The following is a 14,706-nucleotide window of genomic DNA, read 5'->3' on the forward strand; positions in this document are numbered from 1 at the left end:
TATTGGTACATCAGGGTTAAGGGCAATCATCACGCCTCATCTATGTTTTATGAATTCATCCATGCCATTATTTGTCCTCCGTGGACTCGTCCTTTGCCAGATCATGCTCCTTCAGCAGTTCCTTGATCTCCTCTGCGGTCCAGAGTCTGTGGTAGATCTTGCCGTCGCTCGTCTGGCCAACCGTGGCGAACTCGACTATTTGAATCCAATTAGTATGATCATTCGCATAGTTTGGTGGTCATGGTGTAACGTACGCTTCTCCGCGCTCAGCTTCGTTGAGTCCATGGTCTTGCTAAGAACCTTGACCGCCATGCCGCAAGCCTCCTTAAGGGTGCAATCTTCCTTATAGTCCTGCTTCAACAAGCTCTCTGCGCTAGCTCTGTTAGCACCGACAGCCGTCGCCTTCCATCCACCGTAGTTGCCTGAGGGGTTGCTCTGGTACAGCTGGAACTGTCTGCGAGGGTCCCAGCCGGCGTAGATGAAGGAGACACCAAACGGTCTCAAACCACCGTGTTGTGTGTATCCTTGCTTCAGATCGCATAGTCTTCGGACGAGCTGCTCGCATGGGATGTCTTCGTTGTAGGTGAGGAGGTATCTTTGGGCGGCCTGACGGGCGTAGTTGATGAGGATGTTGGCATCGGCTGTCATACCTGCAACGGCAGCAAGCATGTTGCTAGAAGGAAAAGTGTCAGAATCTAGAGACATCATGTCGAGCACAGAAATACCTACTCGTTGACGATGTACAGCTTCTCCGCCGACGTGTCTTGTTCCAACAGCTTCGAAGTCACCTTGCGCTCGGCGGCCAACACAATACCATCCTTGGCGAGGATGCCAATGGCAGTTCCGGCGTGAGAAATAGCCTCAAGAGCATACTCGACCTGATAGAGACGGCCCTCAGGCGAGAAAATTGTTGTCTAACGCAAGATGTGAGCTTGCTGCCCTACGACGATGGAGGGGACGTAGAGCAAGGGAAGAGCGGGGAGGGGCCTTACGCGGGAATCGTATCTGCGAGACATGATGGGCGAGCAATCGAGTTGCACTTGGCTGGGGCTTAGGGAACGATTGCGGGATTGACGTCGTTTGTGAAGCCGACGATCGGAGGAATGTGAAGTTGCGGCAAGAGGGTTTGTTGGTCGTCTGTAGGGAAGGCTAAGACTTTGGGTCCAGCTCGATGAAGCTCCAGGCAATCGACGCACGCGTTAGCTCCTTGCGCTACCAGCCAGCCTGGGGGGAGCAGCCGGGGAGGGCTGAGGTAAGGATGGTCCGAGCTTTTCCTGGGCCGCTCTTACCTCATCGTTCTGCCTTCTCTTCTCAGCCATTTCTCAGAGGGCGGGCGGGTCAGAGGTTCTCACCTTCCTCACCGAAAAGCATAAGGCAACAAGGCCACAACAATGCATCCCCCGCCTCGCCAGCATCCGTGCACTTCTCACCGAGCGATGGGCCCGAGATCGTGGTTAAACGACGCTTACATAATGACAGAATATGGAGGCGGTTCGGCATTTTCCCTCCAACCTCGCGCCGTTTTATCGCAGCGCACTGCAACCCACTCGCTTCACCTCCACCTTTGCGCAAGCTCCCTTCTGCTCTTCTTCTACACAACCCAAAAAGCGGCACGCGAACACCGCTTCCCACCCACGACCGACCTTGATTTCGTTGTCGCAAACTGTGTCGCACGACGGTACTTCTCTTATCTGTGCTGGAATTCTTTCGCGAGGGACAATTGGAAGGGTTCCCGCGCGGTCTACGGTCTTCGCATCGAGCCTTGCTGTGTCGCGCGCGTATCTTTGGATGGGTCACATATCATAGCCTTTTTTTTTTCCGCTCTGCCATAAAAACCAATGCATGCCTGAGAAAGACAGGACACCGGACCTTCCTGAATCGACAACTGGAGTAGATTCTATACCTTCCCCCAAAGGTACACCCTCGCGCTCCTTCCCAACAAAGGGAGACGTCTGAACGCTTCCACCTTTCCCCGTCGTTGCTGCCACCGCGGGCGGGCAACAAAGCCATTATGTCTGGTAAGTGTCGCAACCACCTTCACGCTGCCCCGCAGCCAGCCACCGCTCTCCTCTCTCCCTCAAAACACACACACATGCACACACACCCACTGCAGTATTATTTAGCCGCAAGATCTAACCAGCATGGTTCGAAAAGGAGAACCGGAACCTCGCCGCTCTGTGCGCGCGACCAAAGGTCAGCATACCAAGGCCTTCGACGACCAACCTATCGAACCGCCCAAGAAACGAGGAAGGAAGAAGAAGCAGGAGGAGGAACCAGAGGAAGAGATCATACGCTGTGTCTGCGGCGCAACTGAGCAAGACGGCGACTCGGAGGAGCCATGGATCGCTTGCGACAAATGCACCGCATGGCAGCACAACGTTTGCATGGGTATGAGTGTCTTTACGGAAGACCTCCCTAAAAACTACTACTGCGAACAATGTGCTCCACAAGATCACAAGGAACTCCTGGCTCTCATGGAGCAGGGCGAGCGCCCGTGGGAGTCACGCCGAAAGGCCTACGAGGACGAACAGAACGAGAAGAAGAAGAAAAGGAAGAAGGGCGGCAGAGCCGGAAAGCGCGCCAGCGACCCCAAGGAAGAGTTGTCGCAAGACACGAGGAGCAACAAAGCCGAGGACTCGCCCGCTCCCTCGGAGCCACCCGCCAAGGAGAAGAAGGAGAAGAAGGACGGCGCATCCAAGGCCACTACTGGCAAGCGCAAGGCGCGAGAGGAGACTGGCGAAAAGGAAGCAAAGGTGAGCCTCACCTTTCCAGATACTCATACAGAGCCCTGCTAATAGTACCCTTCTTAGACGCCTGCGCCAAAGCAACGCAAAGTCTCGGAGCCAGAGGCATCCCCTACCGTCAAGTACACTGCACCTGCTGATCTAGACGCGAAGATCAGTGATCTCCACGAGGATCGTCAGGGTCCCGCCCAACTCCTGCAAAGGGCTATAGCCGGCATCCTCACTGCTGGTGTCAAGGACAAGACCATCAGTCTTCCAAAAGATACCACAGTCGCAGCTAAGGCGGAGCGCATGGCCCTCGAGATCGAACGCGCGGTTCACGATGCATACCCAGACCGGAGCCAGTATGTGATGCAGGCACGAAGCTTGTATGCGAATATGAAGCTGAACGGCGACTTGACCAAACGCCTGTTAAAGCGCACTCTGTCGCCAACCATGCTAGCCACAATGTCTGCGGACGAACTAGCTACCAAGGAAAGGCAGGAAGCCAACGCTCAGCTAAAGGCCATCTCTGAGAAGCAGTCCATCCTGATTACCGAAGATGGCCCCCGTGTGAGGAGAACGCACAAGGGCGAAGAGATTGTTGAGAACGATTCCTTCCACCAAAATGACGAGGGCAGGTCTTTCATCAGACGCCCAAGCGGCCGAGAAGGGCAGGCTGGCATCAAGTCTGATGGAGAACCGCAATACGAGAACTCAGTGGAGCTCCCTGCTCACGCTGGCCTACACATAGATACCCGCGGAGCCCGACACTCTCCCAAGCACCCCGACTTCGACATCAACAAGGTCTACGCAACTGTCAAATCTCCCACAGGTACACACAACCGCCGGCCATCGGCGCCAAATCATGGGCCTGGTGTTGACGCAGATGTGGATAGACTTCTGCAGGAAGAGACGGAATCTCCACCCTATTCGCCAACAGACGAGACAGATCCTGATGTAATTTGGCGTGGTCACTTGGTCATGAGCTCGATTGCCGACTTCCCGGCTGCGGCCAGGTTTGTCGGTGGCGCCAACCTCTCTACCACGATTGCGTTGCCTTGGACTAGCCTCGTCCCAAAGAAACTCACAGTGGCCGGACGCATAGACGAACAGAAGGCGATAGAGTATCTCTGCGGCTTGCGCTACGCTGACCAGACCGACATTGTCGTCGTGGCAATTACGCCGTCGTCTGAGGTCCATAGACGGGAGTTCCAAGCCCTCATTGACTACTTCGTCTCCAAGAAGCGTTATGCTGTTGTCGGCGACAAGGGTGTGGGCAACGTGAGAGACACTTACTTGGTGCCCGTCCTTCCTGGGGATAGCAACATGCCGGAGTTTATGCTTAACTTTTCGGACAACCTGGTGCCTCAGAAGAGGACGGAGCCTATGCTACTGGCCGTCTTCGTATATCGCAATACCCCCAGACAGCCTCAGCTGGGCGGTGCCGCGTCTCAGTCACCCGTCACCAACGCTCCAACTCCCACACAAAGCGGCTTCCCTCCACGACACCCCTCGATATCCGGTCCGGCTTTCTCACCAACGGTTGCTCAGGGCCCCTTCCAGCAGCCGGGCCACCCTGTCGGCAACAACGGTCACGCTTTACAGGAGCACCCCACACAAGGAGCGCATCAAGTGGTACCGCCTAACCAGCCTCCAACGGGCTATACAGCCGCTCGCGGTTCTGAACTCGAGAACCAACAACGCCAACAACAAGGCCAGGCATTGGCACAAGAGGTTCTGGGCCCTTTGATTAACAGTCCTACGATGAAGTTCTTGCTGCCTCAAGCTTACCAGATGTCGCGGACAGAATGGGAGGTCGTCCGGGGCATTCTGGAGAGAGATTTACGGGCACGGGATGACCTGACCCATCTAAGTCAACTCTTGGAGAAACAGCCGCCAGCTGCCAAGGGCGGTGATGTTGCTCCTCCGGCTCCGCAAGGCGCGCAGGGGGTAGCGCCGTCAGCGTGATCTTGGGTTGTTATTGGATGGGTAAACCAGAGAAGTTTGCTTGCAAAAGCGTATATCCTCTCATTCGCGGTACATAGGTAGCTGTTTATTGGGATTTACGTGATGTCTTGGGACCGAGAGACGAAGATACCGCTCCCTCATGAGGGGGTCTTGGGCCTTTGCTAAATAGGGGTTTACTATGGAGTTTTCTTTCTTAGTGTGTTGAATTAGGGGCAATCAAAGCTATTTTCTCGAGACTTGCGTGTGGCTGTATTGTGATATATTCTGATTTGTCTATTCAAGGATGACATGTCTAAGTGTGCAGTTAAGGGAACGATCTCAAATCTGGCTCGCTACACTCTGTATCATCCGGACAGATAGGACTCTGTAGTTGGATTCTGTACGGCTAGGCATCTCAGGTCAGATTTTCCGGAACACGGCAATCCATTGATTCTTGGCCTCGTGGTGGACTTCGGCCAAAGCGATGCCGCCAGCTAGTCTGCCTCTCAACCAAACTCGCCAAGGTCTCTCATCTCGGTCATTTCCAGCATTGGGTCTGTCGCGAGTCAACAGCCCGGGCTGTCATCCTCTACGACCCATCAAAATACTGCAACAGCTGTCAACAGGCAGTAAGTCAAAGACAGCACTTGCTTTTCCGCCAGGAACCAAGTGCCCCCCACCTCCCGTCCAGTGTACCTCCCACCGCGTCGGGTGCAATCAGCGACCAGAGGAGCGGACGAACGACGAAAGGTACCTATGGTATCGGGAGCACACCCCCCGGCCCCCGGAGCTGGTTCGCACGCACTGTCACTGGTTGGCTGAGCAGAGGCGACGAATCGAAGACGACTTCAGCCACAGCAGGTTGCCGGGTTTATGCCTTGCTGCCCCCCACCACGCCATGACGACAACCTTGCTGGATTTAGAAACACGGGACCTTGGAGATTCAAGCATTGGGTTGAGGGGGGGAGACGCCGTACGGGTGGTGGCATTTTATTTAAGGCTGGCTGAGACTCGGCCTGGACCGCTTTTTCCCTTTGTGGGAGTACCTAGACATCCATTGTTCAATTAAGACTATTTCAACGGTTTGATCTTCTTTTCGACATCTTCAAATCTCACCTGTCAATCTATCCAACGGTCGCTTCAATTGCTAGTCACCTGTAAGTGAGAGAGCTCAGCCGTGACGTCACCCACCTACCTGAGGTACTTCAATCTTGATCAACAGCTGACAGTGTCGTAGACTCCAATCTACAAAACCCTACCAATACCAACACCACCTTCACAATGGCTTGCGGCTCATCTTCCTCCGGTCTCGTCAACCGAAATGGCCCCGGCAGCGCCGCCACCTCCATCATCGACAGCATCGTCAAGCCCGCCGAGGCCACGGGCGGCAAGACCAAGTGCATTGAGTGCGACGGATATGAGTGCTGCTGCATCCCCATTCCCTGCACCGTCATGTGAAGGGTCAGTTTTCGCTGCTGCGGCAGTACGAAAGTACGATTTGGCTTGGATTTGGGGCTATTTTCTTGTGGGCGCAATATAGCGATGCTGCGGAGGATTGATACCGGATTGCTGCTTTTGATTTAGTCGACTCCGGCACGAAGCCGGTCGAGCATGAATTTATGATCTGCGCTTCTGGCTGTTCTATCGTCTACGTCGTTAAATGCTATTTTCCCCGTGTCAGCCTGACTAAGAGCGCCTATATCGTCGTCTGTTCAGATCTGGTGTCGTAGCACCATTTCCTTTCGCATTGCCATGTCTCGCTGGCACCGATTTTCGTGGTTCATCCCTCTTGGAAGGTATGGGTATCAATGCTTGCCAAATACACCACGAACCTTTGTTCGCCACCGTACCGTCACCGTCATCGCCTTGCCAGCCCGTCTGTACATTCAGATTATGGAATGCTCAAAGACCCATGGATACACGGCCATACCGCTGTCTTCCCATGTAACAAATCGCACCTTGTCTCAATGCTAGAGAAACAAACCATCCGCCTCTCCCCACACTTCTTGCTCTCTTGTCTTAGCAAACATATCCGCTTCCTTGCTGGTCAGCTCGCCATCAATGACCAAGCTGACAATCTCCGGTACTTTGGGTGTATCCAGGCTTCCTAAGCCCTCGAGAACTCGCTTGGCCTTGTCCACTTGTGCTCGAATAGCAGCCGTTTCCGCCCTTGTACGATCGAGATTCGATTGCATCAGCGCGATGGCCGATTCGCGTGCTTGGTGGGGTCGGTATTCGTTGAGGACGTGGTGGAAGTTGATGAATAGGGTGCGCAAGTCTTCGATTTTCGTGGCGGCCTAGGAATAGTCAGTTTATGAGGCGGTAAGGGGAGGTAGCTATTAACTTACGTCGTCTGGCACCGTAGCCATGACGGCAACGAGCTCGAGAAAGTTTAGCAGAAGAGACTTGGCCATCTTCTTGAGCTCGAATGCTCGATCGAGATGCTTTCCATCCTTCTCCTCTGAATGTGCTGGCACCAGTCGCTTGATCTCACCTTCCTCGAGAGAGGGAAGCTTGTCGTCGAGCTAAGCAGAGTATCAGCGTCCCCGCATCCTATCCAATCGCCACGAGTTGGACAAACATACGGTATAGTTTCCGCCCAAAACTTTCCATGTTCCTGCTGGCGGCTCGGCCGGTGGTTGTAGATTCATGAGGCCTTCGGGGGTGTTTGGTATGCGAGCCGGCAAGTCCTTGACGGCAATGCCATCCTTCTCTGCCTGAGCCTTCCGGAGCTCTTCTAATCGAGCTACGTTCTCAGGTGTAAAGTCTCTCCAGAAAGGCGGCGGGTTGGGGAATGTCGAGGCCAGCGCATTTTGCGATGGCTCATCTGGGCTGTCGGCCATCTTTTTTGGCGTAGATATCGTCGCAGAAAGGCGCTGGATAGTTGTAGGTCGTCTAACGGTGATAATCGTTCCCTGGTTATTCGTATGTGGAGATTCTTGAGCTGTGTTTGTCTCGGTAGCGTCGAAATCGAGGAATGTGGGTGAGAGTTTAATGCGACTGCGAATCGCGCAACGGGAGCATGGAAGCACGGGCAACTGAAGATCGGGCTGCACCCGCCAGCGCGTTTTGTCGAGGCAGGAGTCAGTGGAGGACACCTGCAGGACTCAGCACCGATTGGAAAGCCATGGGGGCACCCGGGGTAGCGTCGGAAGTCTTTCGCGCTCTGAGGTAAGTAGCAACCCCGCTGTGCTTGAGTCGGACTGGCGCCAATTTTGCCCACCTGGCACCTGCACCTTGTCACCTCCACTTCCCAGGCCAAAGCAAAGGTACGGAAACGCTACTACCGTTACCACGCTACGTCGTTTGCGTTGCCTCCATTCAATTCTCAAGCCCGAGTACAAGCTCACCTGGCTTTCCGACCTTCAACACCTACGAGCCATTGAGCAGGGTTCTTGTCATATCCGAGTCTGCAGAGCATCTGCGCACATCCAGCTGTCGTCAAGACACGTTCATAACCACCATGGCCGATGTACGATCCCTCCTCCGCCAGCAACGTGCTGCAAGACGAATCGAGCATCCTCATGCTGCCTACTCCGATGCGGGCAAGCTGCTCTGCACCCTCTGTCACGAGGCGATCAAGTCCGAGTCTCTTTGGGATAGCCATATCCGCGGATCCGGGCACACGGCGAAGGTCAAGGTGGCGCAACAAACGTCCACGAGCGCGAGCGGATCGGCGGCCGCAGGCGGAGTCTCTTCGAACAAGCGGAAACACGACTCAGATGAAGATATGGAAGATGATGACACAGCCGATGCAGTGCGGAAGAAGCGAAGCAAGGGGAATATGAGCACGCCTACTCGCTTGTCCGCTGGCGAGTCAGACCGTGATCTCAAGGACGTGACACTCACACCACCTTCGCTGAACCGCCGAACGTCCACCACCCCAGTTCAGGGGGTTGAGATTCAGATTCCGTCGCGCCCGCACACGCCTGCGCATAGGGATGCGACATCTTCAAACTCAACCCCCATTGTGCAGCCCATTGGACCATCGCCATTGATCCCGCAAGAGGAGTTACCGACGAAGCCGAACGCTACTGGCCCGGCTACCCAGCAAGACGGCACAGCTACAAAGCCTGTTGGAGGGGCCGTCGACGAGGACGAGTGGGCAGCATTCGAGGCGGATATTGCTGCGACAACAGCGCCGTACTCGGAGGACGCTGTTATCGCGGCACCAGCCATGACGGCCGAGGAGACTGCGGCAGCAGCAAAGACAGAGGAGGAAGAACAAGCAAAACGGCGACTCCTTGCGGAGAAAGATCTTCTCGATGAGAAAGAGGAGGCTACGCGAGCATTAGAGACGGAATTTGAGGATATGGAGGAGCTCGAGGCTAGGGTTCGGAGGTTAAAGGAAAAGCGGGAGGCTTTGAGGAAGCAGAGCTTTACAGGCACCACTGCCCCTGTTGACAAGCCGACTGAAGCCAGTGGTAAAGAGAATGTGGGAGTCAATGGCGACGAGGAAGAAGATGACGAGGACGACGAGGACGAGGACGATTTTATGGGCTTCCGATACCGCTCATGACAAGCGGCCTTGTCCAGTCGAGGGGTGTCTTTCGTCTTCAATCATAAGCCCCTGACCTCTTTCCGATGGGACGCTGAGACGTTTTATGTGTTGTATAAATACTGTAATTTACACTTTCACTTCTGGTTAGTAAATTCAACGTCCTCAGGCGAACCCTCCGAGTCACTTGTGCATATTGAAGCTTAACATGAACACCTTTGATATTATTGAGAACCCTTCCTAACTACAGTAGACATTACTTTTTCACCATTACCACCCATACTAAAGGGAGAAATATGTCGTCCCCAGATACTTCCATCCATATATCACAACCAGAAACCATGCGGGCGGCAACCCAACTACCAGGCGGCCACTGCGGTCGGCGCGCGAGGCTTGTGTACAGGAGCTGTGCCGGTCTGGTAGACAGTCGCAGTAACCGTGTTGTAGACGGTGACGAGAGCCACCGAGACGGAGCAGACCGAGTAGGTTGGTAGAGCGTTCCCGGTTGTTGTGCCCGTGGCAATTGCGGTTTCCGTGGCCGTGGCCGTGAGAGTGACGGCGGAGTCGCTGGGGGCATCGGTCGGCTTAACGCACTTGGTGCCGTTCCAGTGCTTGCAGTGGTGGGTAGAGGTCGGCTTGGAGGAGCCATTGCCGTTGTCATCATCATCGCCACCGTCGCCGCCATCACCCCCGTGAGGAGGCTTGTCGGTCGGCTTGCCGCCGTTTGAGCCGGATCCCGTTGCCGTTGCTGTTGCCGTTGCGGAACCAGATGCAGCATCTGTCTGGGTAGCTTGGTCGTCATCATCATGGCCCGGCGCACTTGTCTCGGAGTCACCATGGCCGGTGCGCGTCTTTGTCTTGGTGTGTCCGTGGCCTCCGGGAGGCTTGGTCTTTGTGGTTGCTGAGCCATCAGGACCTTCGCTGATGACTTCGGTGCAGGTGACGGTAACTTGTTCCTGCTCCTCGGCCGTCTTCGTGACGTGAACGGTACGGGTCTCAGTCTGGGTCTCTGCCCGGCGCGTGACGGTGAGGGTAGCCGTGACGGTCTCCTGGACGAAAGAAGCGGATGCGGTCTGGTAGACTGTGGAATGGGCGGTCTCGGTCTTGGTGATGACGCTCGGGGTGCCCTCCGGCAGACAGGGGCAGGTGTTGAGATTTGGAGGTGTTCGCCCTCTCAGGTTATCGGGTCGACCAGCAACGATTGAGGCCAAGGAGAGGACTGACAGAGTCAGGAAGCTATGTTGGTAGACCATCGTGAGAGTGGCTCGCTGGGGTTTGAATAGACGGATCGAGGGAATGAGATGTAGAGAAGCTCGCAAGACGATTGCTATAGCTGGCGGAAGCGGGAAGCTGGGTAGTGTGAGTTAGTTAGTTGAAGGTGATGATCAAGAAAGGTAGCATCTTGTCTGGAGAGAAGATGGAGTTATATGCTCGTCATCTACACTGCGCGACGATCTGTTAGAGAAATCAGTCGGAAGTCTTTGTGTGAAGTCCGCAATGCGTTGCTGTCGAAGGAATGTCGTTTCCCTGTATTGCGACCTATTGCTCCACGAAGAACAATAGAGCTGGCCGAGGGTACGGAAAACCGGAGACAAGTAGCTCTGCAAATCTTTGGAGGGGGTTCCATATTGTATAGCATTTTCCATCGCGATAGAGCCGTCTTCCACTTGGATGGTCTTCAACCCAAAATGGACTGTGATCAGGCCGTATTTGGCGATGAAGGGGGTTTCTCCAAGTCAATAGTGTGCAGTTGAGGCCGTTCTCAGGGGCCAGGGAGATGCGAGGAGGGAAAGAAGTGACACAGAGCTCAATATTGACGTCTGTGTCCCCAAGGGAGAGCTCTCAGCTTCAACCCTTGCACTGATAAGATAATCCGACCAGCCACCCAGCGTATGCCTTGCGCGAGTCAAAAAGACAAAGCCAACGGATGCCATGCATAATGAGGTGGATACGCCGCAAAGATGTCGAGCAGGACGCATCGCAACTGCGACGGAATTCATTCCCCCCATTGGTGTTCGGCGATTGTCCGTCGCTGGAATTTAAGTGAGGATAACCGCCAGGTCGGGTCGGTGCAAGGTCCAGGTTTCGAACACACTGCCGGGTCCTCCAGCATTTTTTTTCGTCCCAAAACACCAGGAAAAAATGATGCGTGGAGCTCGGGCCTGGCCGTCCCGTCCCGCTGTGGGGAAATGGCGCGGAGGCTTCGATATTCCGAAGCCGAGGCTTGACCGCCTTCCCAAATTAGAACGTCATTCCATCGTCGCAATCTTGCGCTTTCTGCCACCAGCATCGTAATCCAAACACGCGCTCATCAACCACTCCCTCACGCCACCGCTTTGCCGAACACTGCTTGGTAGCAAAGCTCCGTCCACTCTTTAATGAAATTTTATCTCTGAAAATTATTTTCTTCGACCGACGCGTGCCCCAGTATTTACCGACGACAGCGCATCGAACGACCAGGGACTGACCGCCGATTTCTCGATTCGCGATGGGCATTTGTGCGTCATGCCTCGGGCGGGGAAACAAGGACGTCTATGACGAGGTGGGTGGCGTTGCGGGCTGGCGTATTGGCAGCGTAGTATGCAGCGGCTGACGGGTCTTTCAGGACGAAGAATCGCGACTCCTTTACGACGATCCCAACAATGTGCACTATGGCAGCTTCGGAGAGCAGAGTGTCAATGGACAGGAGGACCCGATGGAGGTGCAGCGAGAGACTGAGGCTCTGCAGCGAGTCGTAGCGAAAACGTCCGAGTACGTACTGACTCTCGACCCAATCTCCGGGACGGCGGGCTTGCTCCTCATGTCAGAACCGGGAGTGCTAACATCGGTCTTCCTAGCAATATGGTCGACATCTTCGAGATTGCCCCGCAGGATCACGCACATCGCCCTGCGCCGACTACATTTGCGTATGCAGGGCAAGAAGCCCGCATCGTGCGGTACCAGCACCTCCTTTCAAAGCTGGCTTCCAAGGACGACGCCCCAACCGGTGTCCAAGTGGATTGGCTTCCCCAGGAAGATGACACGATCGAAATGCGACACGGCGTACCAGCAGTCAAGACCGAGTTGGACAAGCCCCTTGTCGGTACATTCGCCGATGCAGCAGCGGCAATGGCTTGAAACTCTTGGTCATGAATCATTCTCTTGGTTTCTGCCCACCCGAGCTCACGGCCAGGGCGGCTAAGCTATGCTCCTTAGTTTTGCGCTGTATTTTCTGTTCGTATTGGTCCACGCATGGTCAGGGTCCCGTCGGATTACGGCAACATGGGACGGAATGGCATGAAGTGACGACATCTTTTTCTATTTTCCCTCGATACCCCTCCAAAAACAGTATGCAGACACACGCTTCCCAAAAATCCACCCACACAAAAATCAGAGTACTCGGTAGGCTACAATGCCACAAACACCATACCCAGAGAAGCATCCACGTTCACTCACATATCGCATTTCCTGTTTGTTTTTTCTCCCTCTTCTTCCATTTTCTATGTCAGAACCCTGTACTTGGTTCGGAAACCCTTGTATAAAACGTCTGGGCAACAACGAGGTTATGAGAAAGGTGGACACGATGGGCCCAAAAGACCACGAATTAATCAATGAAAAATTCTCTCCATCCCACTTTGGAGCCCCCCTGGTTCGTACCATGGCGGGCCAATGATTGCGTCTTGAATATTCTTCAGCGGCAGGTCATGGGTTGCCTAGCCCATTGAAAGATGGCCACGTGCACCTCCGGCTGATGTTTACCTTTTCTAGTGTGGACCCTTTGGCAAGGAATGTTGCATCCTAGTCCAGGCCTTGTCTGGAAGCGACACCTTTAGCTTGGATTTCGGCCGACCTTTCGGGGCGGACGAGCACCATCAACTCTGGACAGGAGGGAAGCATTTAGAGGCTCATATTAAGACTCTGATGCCCGCCATTCAGGGTTGTGCGGGAGTCTGTGCGGTTCCCGTGGCTCATTGGCGGAGACAAGTCCAAGAAATGGTACCTTGGAAGTGAAGTGGGATGGACGGCATGAGGAGGGGTGGTGTGCTGCAGCCAGATGGGGCGGCCTCCCAGTCCCATCCCATGAAGCCCGACACAACCCACCACCATTCCTCGTCCCTCTTCTGTCCCCAGTCTCTCCTACGCTAGGCCTTTCTCTCTGCTCCTCCCGCTCCTCCCTCCACTTTAGCCTTGGGTCAGATGACAGGTACGGCTTGTCAGTGTGCTGTGCTAACAAGGACTCCGGGGAGGGGCACACGCGGGAGACGTTGAGGGGGCTCATCCAAAGCCGCGGGGTCTCGCCTCACTTGCTTGACGGCGACACGTGAGAACGAATGACGTGCCTTTGGGGGACATCAACTTTTCAAGTTCGCTATAGAAAACACGAAATACCAAAAGCAGCAGGAGCGAAGAGGGCCTAGATGTTTGTATGAAGGGCCGCTACTCGTCGTGCTTGTGCTGTACCTAGACCAGATCGACGCAACACCGCCTTCTGTCCCTTTCGCCGTCGACCGTCGCGTGCCACTCTCATTCGCCGGCAGAATCCGCCCTCTGCAACTTACGTACCTGATAAGCACACCAAAAACCTGCTGGACGGGCAGCCGTGCAGGAAGAAAAAAGTGGGAGAGCATTTCTTCACCAGTCCCTCCTCCGTTGTGTGTGCCCTGAAGAAAGAAGCACGACTGTCAACGCCTTGCTTTGGCATCATTCGATTCCCGGAGCCCATGAAATGTTTGGTCCGAGCCGTTCGGGCTGAGCTGGCGAAATAGGTTTCAATATGGCCAAGGTCTTTTAGGCAGGGGGATACAAGAGTCAATTCAAAATGACGGAGGGGACTCCGAGGACAGCTTGAGATGGGCTTCGAGACTAAGCAAGGAGCTGCTGAGGGGCCCGTCATTCAAGTCCCTGTCGCCGCTTAGACGGCGGACCGGGTTCGCGACGAAGCATCCTACACGAGGCGGTCTCTTTGCGGGCACCAGCACGCACACAACACTTTGACTGCCAACGTGGGCTAAAATTAACTATGCCGAGATGCTCTCTTGGTGAGAAATAAAAACCGTACAGGATTCTGTAGCCTCCCAATAATTCCGTCTCTAGGAAATATAAACGTCCGCCGGCCCCAACCTGAGCAGAAGGGACAATAAAGTAAAAAGAAGAAACGAAAAATAAAAACAAAAAGAGACCAAAAATGATGCAGAATCAGCGAATGAACGGCCGTTACGTGGTTCAACTTGGAAATTCCCCCCCAAAGCCAGGGTTCGACAGGAAACCTCTCCAGTCCCGCAGTTTGTCAAAGACTTGCTTGCCCCTTTTCCCTCAATCGTTCTTCGTCAATCGATTTTCCGCACCGTTGTTTCCGCTCGCGCTTTCCCATTCCGTTTCGTCATATCGTCGTCCCCCTCTAGATGTGAGGGGAGGTTCGAGAACCACTGATAGTAGAAAGCAAGTCAGCAAACGACGGTCCTGTGGCTGGCACACACACGCAGCACGCACACACACACACACACACACACACACACACCACAGCCCCCGACTCGGCTTACCCCTGAGCAGCAAATC

General features: G+C 54.6%; 8 protein-coding genes across 8 annotated transcripts; 4 read left to right on the plus strand and 4 right to left on the minus strand.

The window, feature by feature from the left end:
* Positions 1-67: 67 nt before the first annotated feature.
* Positions 68-1,016, minus strand: BDP55DRAFT_552731 (proteasome A-type and B-type; the record flags this gene model as incomplete). Its single annotated transcript, XM_060569230.1, has 4 exons — positions 68-195; positions 255-673; positions 730-914; positions 993-1,016. The coding sequence occupies 4 exons, from the start codon at positions 1,014-1,016 to the stop codon at positions 68-70; spliced, it is 756 nt and encodes a 251-aa protein (XP_060429321.1).
* A 506-nt stretch (positions 1,017-1,522) lies between these two features.
* Positions 1,523-4,930, plus strand: BDP55DRAFT_665123 (SPOC domain-containing protein). The gene is made up of 3 exons (XM_060575015.1): positions 1,523-2,018; positions 2,155-2,753; positions 2,811-4,930. Exons 1-3 carry the CDS (start codon positions 2,012-2,014, stop codon positions 4,692-4,694), a joined length of 2,490 nt encoding a protein of 829 aa, XP_060429322.1. The 5' UTR covers positions 1,523-2,011; the 3' UTR covers positions 4,695-4,930.
* Positions 4,931-5,954: 1,024 nt separating this feature from the next.
* On the plus strand, positions 5,955-6,131 carry BDP55DRAFT_694251 (uncharacterized protein; the record flags this gene model as incomplete). Its single annotated transcript, XM_060577327.1, has 1 exon — positions 5,955-6,131. One exon carries the CDS (start codon positions 5,955-5,957, stop codon positions 6,129-6,131), a length of 177 nt encoding a protein of 58 aa, XP_060429323.1.
* Positions 6,132-6,265: 134 nt separating this feature from the next.
* On the minus strand, positions 6,266-7,605 carry BDP55DRAFT_162402 (MED7 protein-domain-containing protein). Its single transcript, XM_060565694.1, has 3 exons — positions 7,259-7,605; positions 7,022-7,198; positions 6,266-6,970 (listed from the first exon to the last, which is right to left on the minus strand). The coding sequence occupies exons 1-3, from the start codon at positions 7,514-7,516 to the stop codon at positions 6,644-6,646; spliced, it is 762 nt and encodes a 253-aa protein (XP_060429324.1). The 5' UTR covers positions 7,517-7,605; the 3' UTR covers positions 6,266-6,643.
* A 531-nt stretch (positions 7,606-8,136) lies between these two features.
* On the plus strand, positions 8,137-9,192 carry BDP55DRAFT_694265 (uncharacterized protein; the record flags this gene model as incomplete). The annotated part of the gene is made up of 1 exon (XM_060577328.1): positions 8,137-9,192. One exon carries the CDS (start codon positions 8,137-8,139, stop codon positions 9,190-9,192), a length of 1,056 nt encoding a protein of 351 aa, XP_060429325.1.
* A 338-nt stretch (positions 9,193-9,530) lies between these two features.
* Positions 9,531-10,424, minus strand: BDP55DRAFT_729086 (uncharacterized protein; the record flags this gene model as incomplete). Its single annotated transcript, XM_060579523.1, has 1 exon — positions 9,531-10,424. One exon carries the CDS (start codon positions 10,422-10,424, stop codon positions 9,531-9,533), a length of 894 nt encoding a protein of 297 aa, XP_060429326.1.
* Positions 10,425-11,659: 1,235 nt separating this feature from the next.
* On the plus strand, positions 11,660-12,288 carry BDP55DRAFT_552816 (late endosomal/lysosomal adaptor and MAPK and MTOR activator-domain-containing protein; the record flags this gene model as incomplete). Its single annotated transcript, XM_060569241.1, has 3 exons — positions 11,660-11,713; positions 11,777-11,922; positions 12,009-12,288. 3 exons carry the CDS (start codon positions 11,660-11,662, stop codon positions 12,286-12,288), a joined length of 480 nt encoding a protein of 159 aa, XP_060429327.1.
* Positions 12,289-12,876: 588 nt separating this feature from the next.
* On the minus strand, positions 12,877-13,567 carry BDP55DRAFT_162512 (uncharacterized protein). The gene has a single exon (XM_060565695.1). The coding sequence runs from the start codon at positions 13,427-13,429 to the stop codon at positions 13,061-13,063; it is 369 nt and encodes a 122-aa protein (XP_060429328.1). The 5' UTR covers positions 13,430-13,567; the 3' UTR covers positions 12,877-13,060.
* Positions 13,568-14,706: the final 1,139 nt, after the last annotated feature.

This window comes from Colletotrichum godetiae (genome assembly GCF_030913485.1).
Source record: "Colletotrichum godetiae strain CBS 193.32 chromosome Unknown BDP55scaffold_22, whole genome shotgun sequence".
In the NCBI taxonomy this organism is placed as follows: Eukaryota; Fungi; Ascomycota; class Sordariomycetes; order Glomerellales; family Glomerellaceae; genus Colletotrichum; species Colletotrichum godetiae.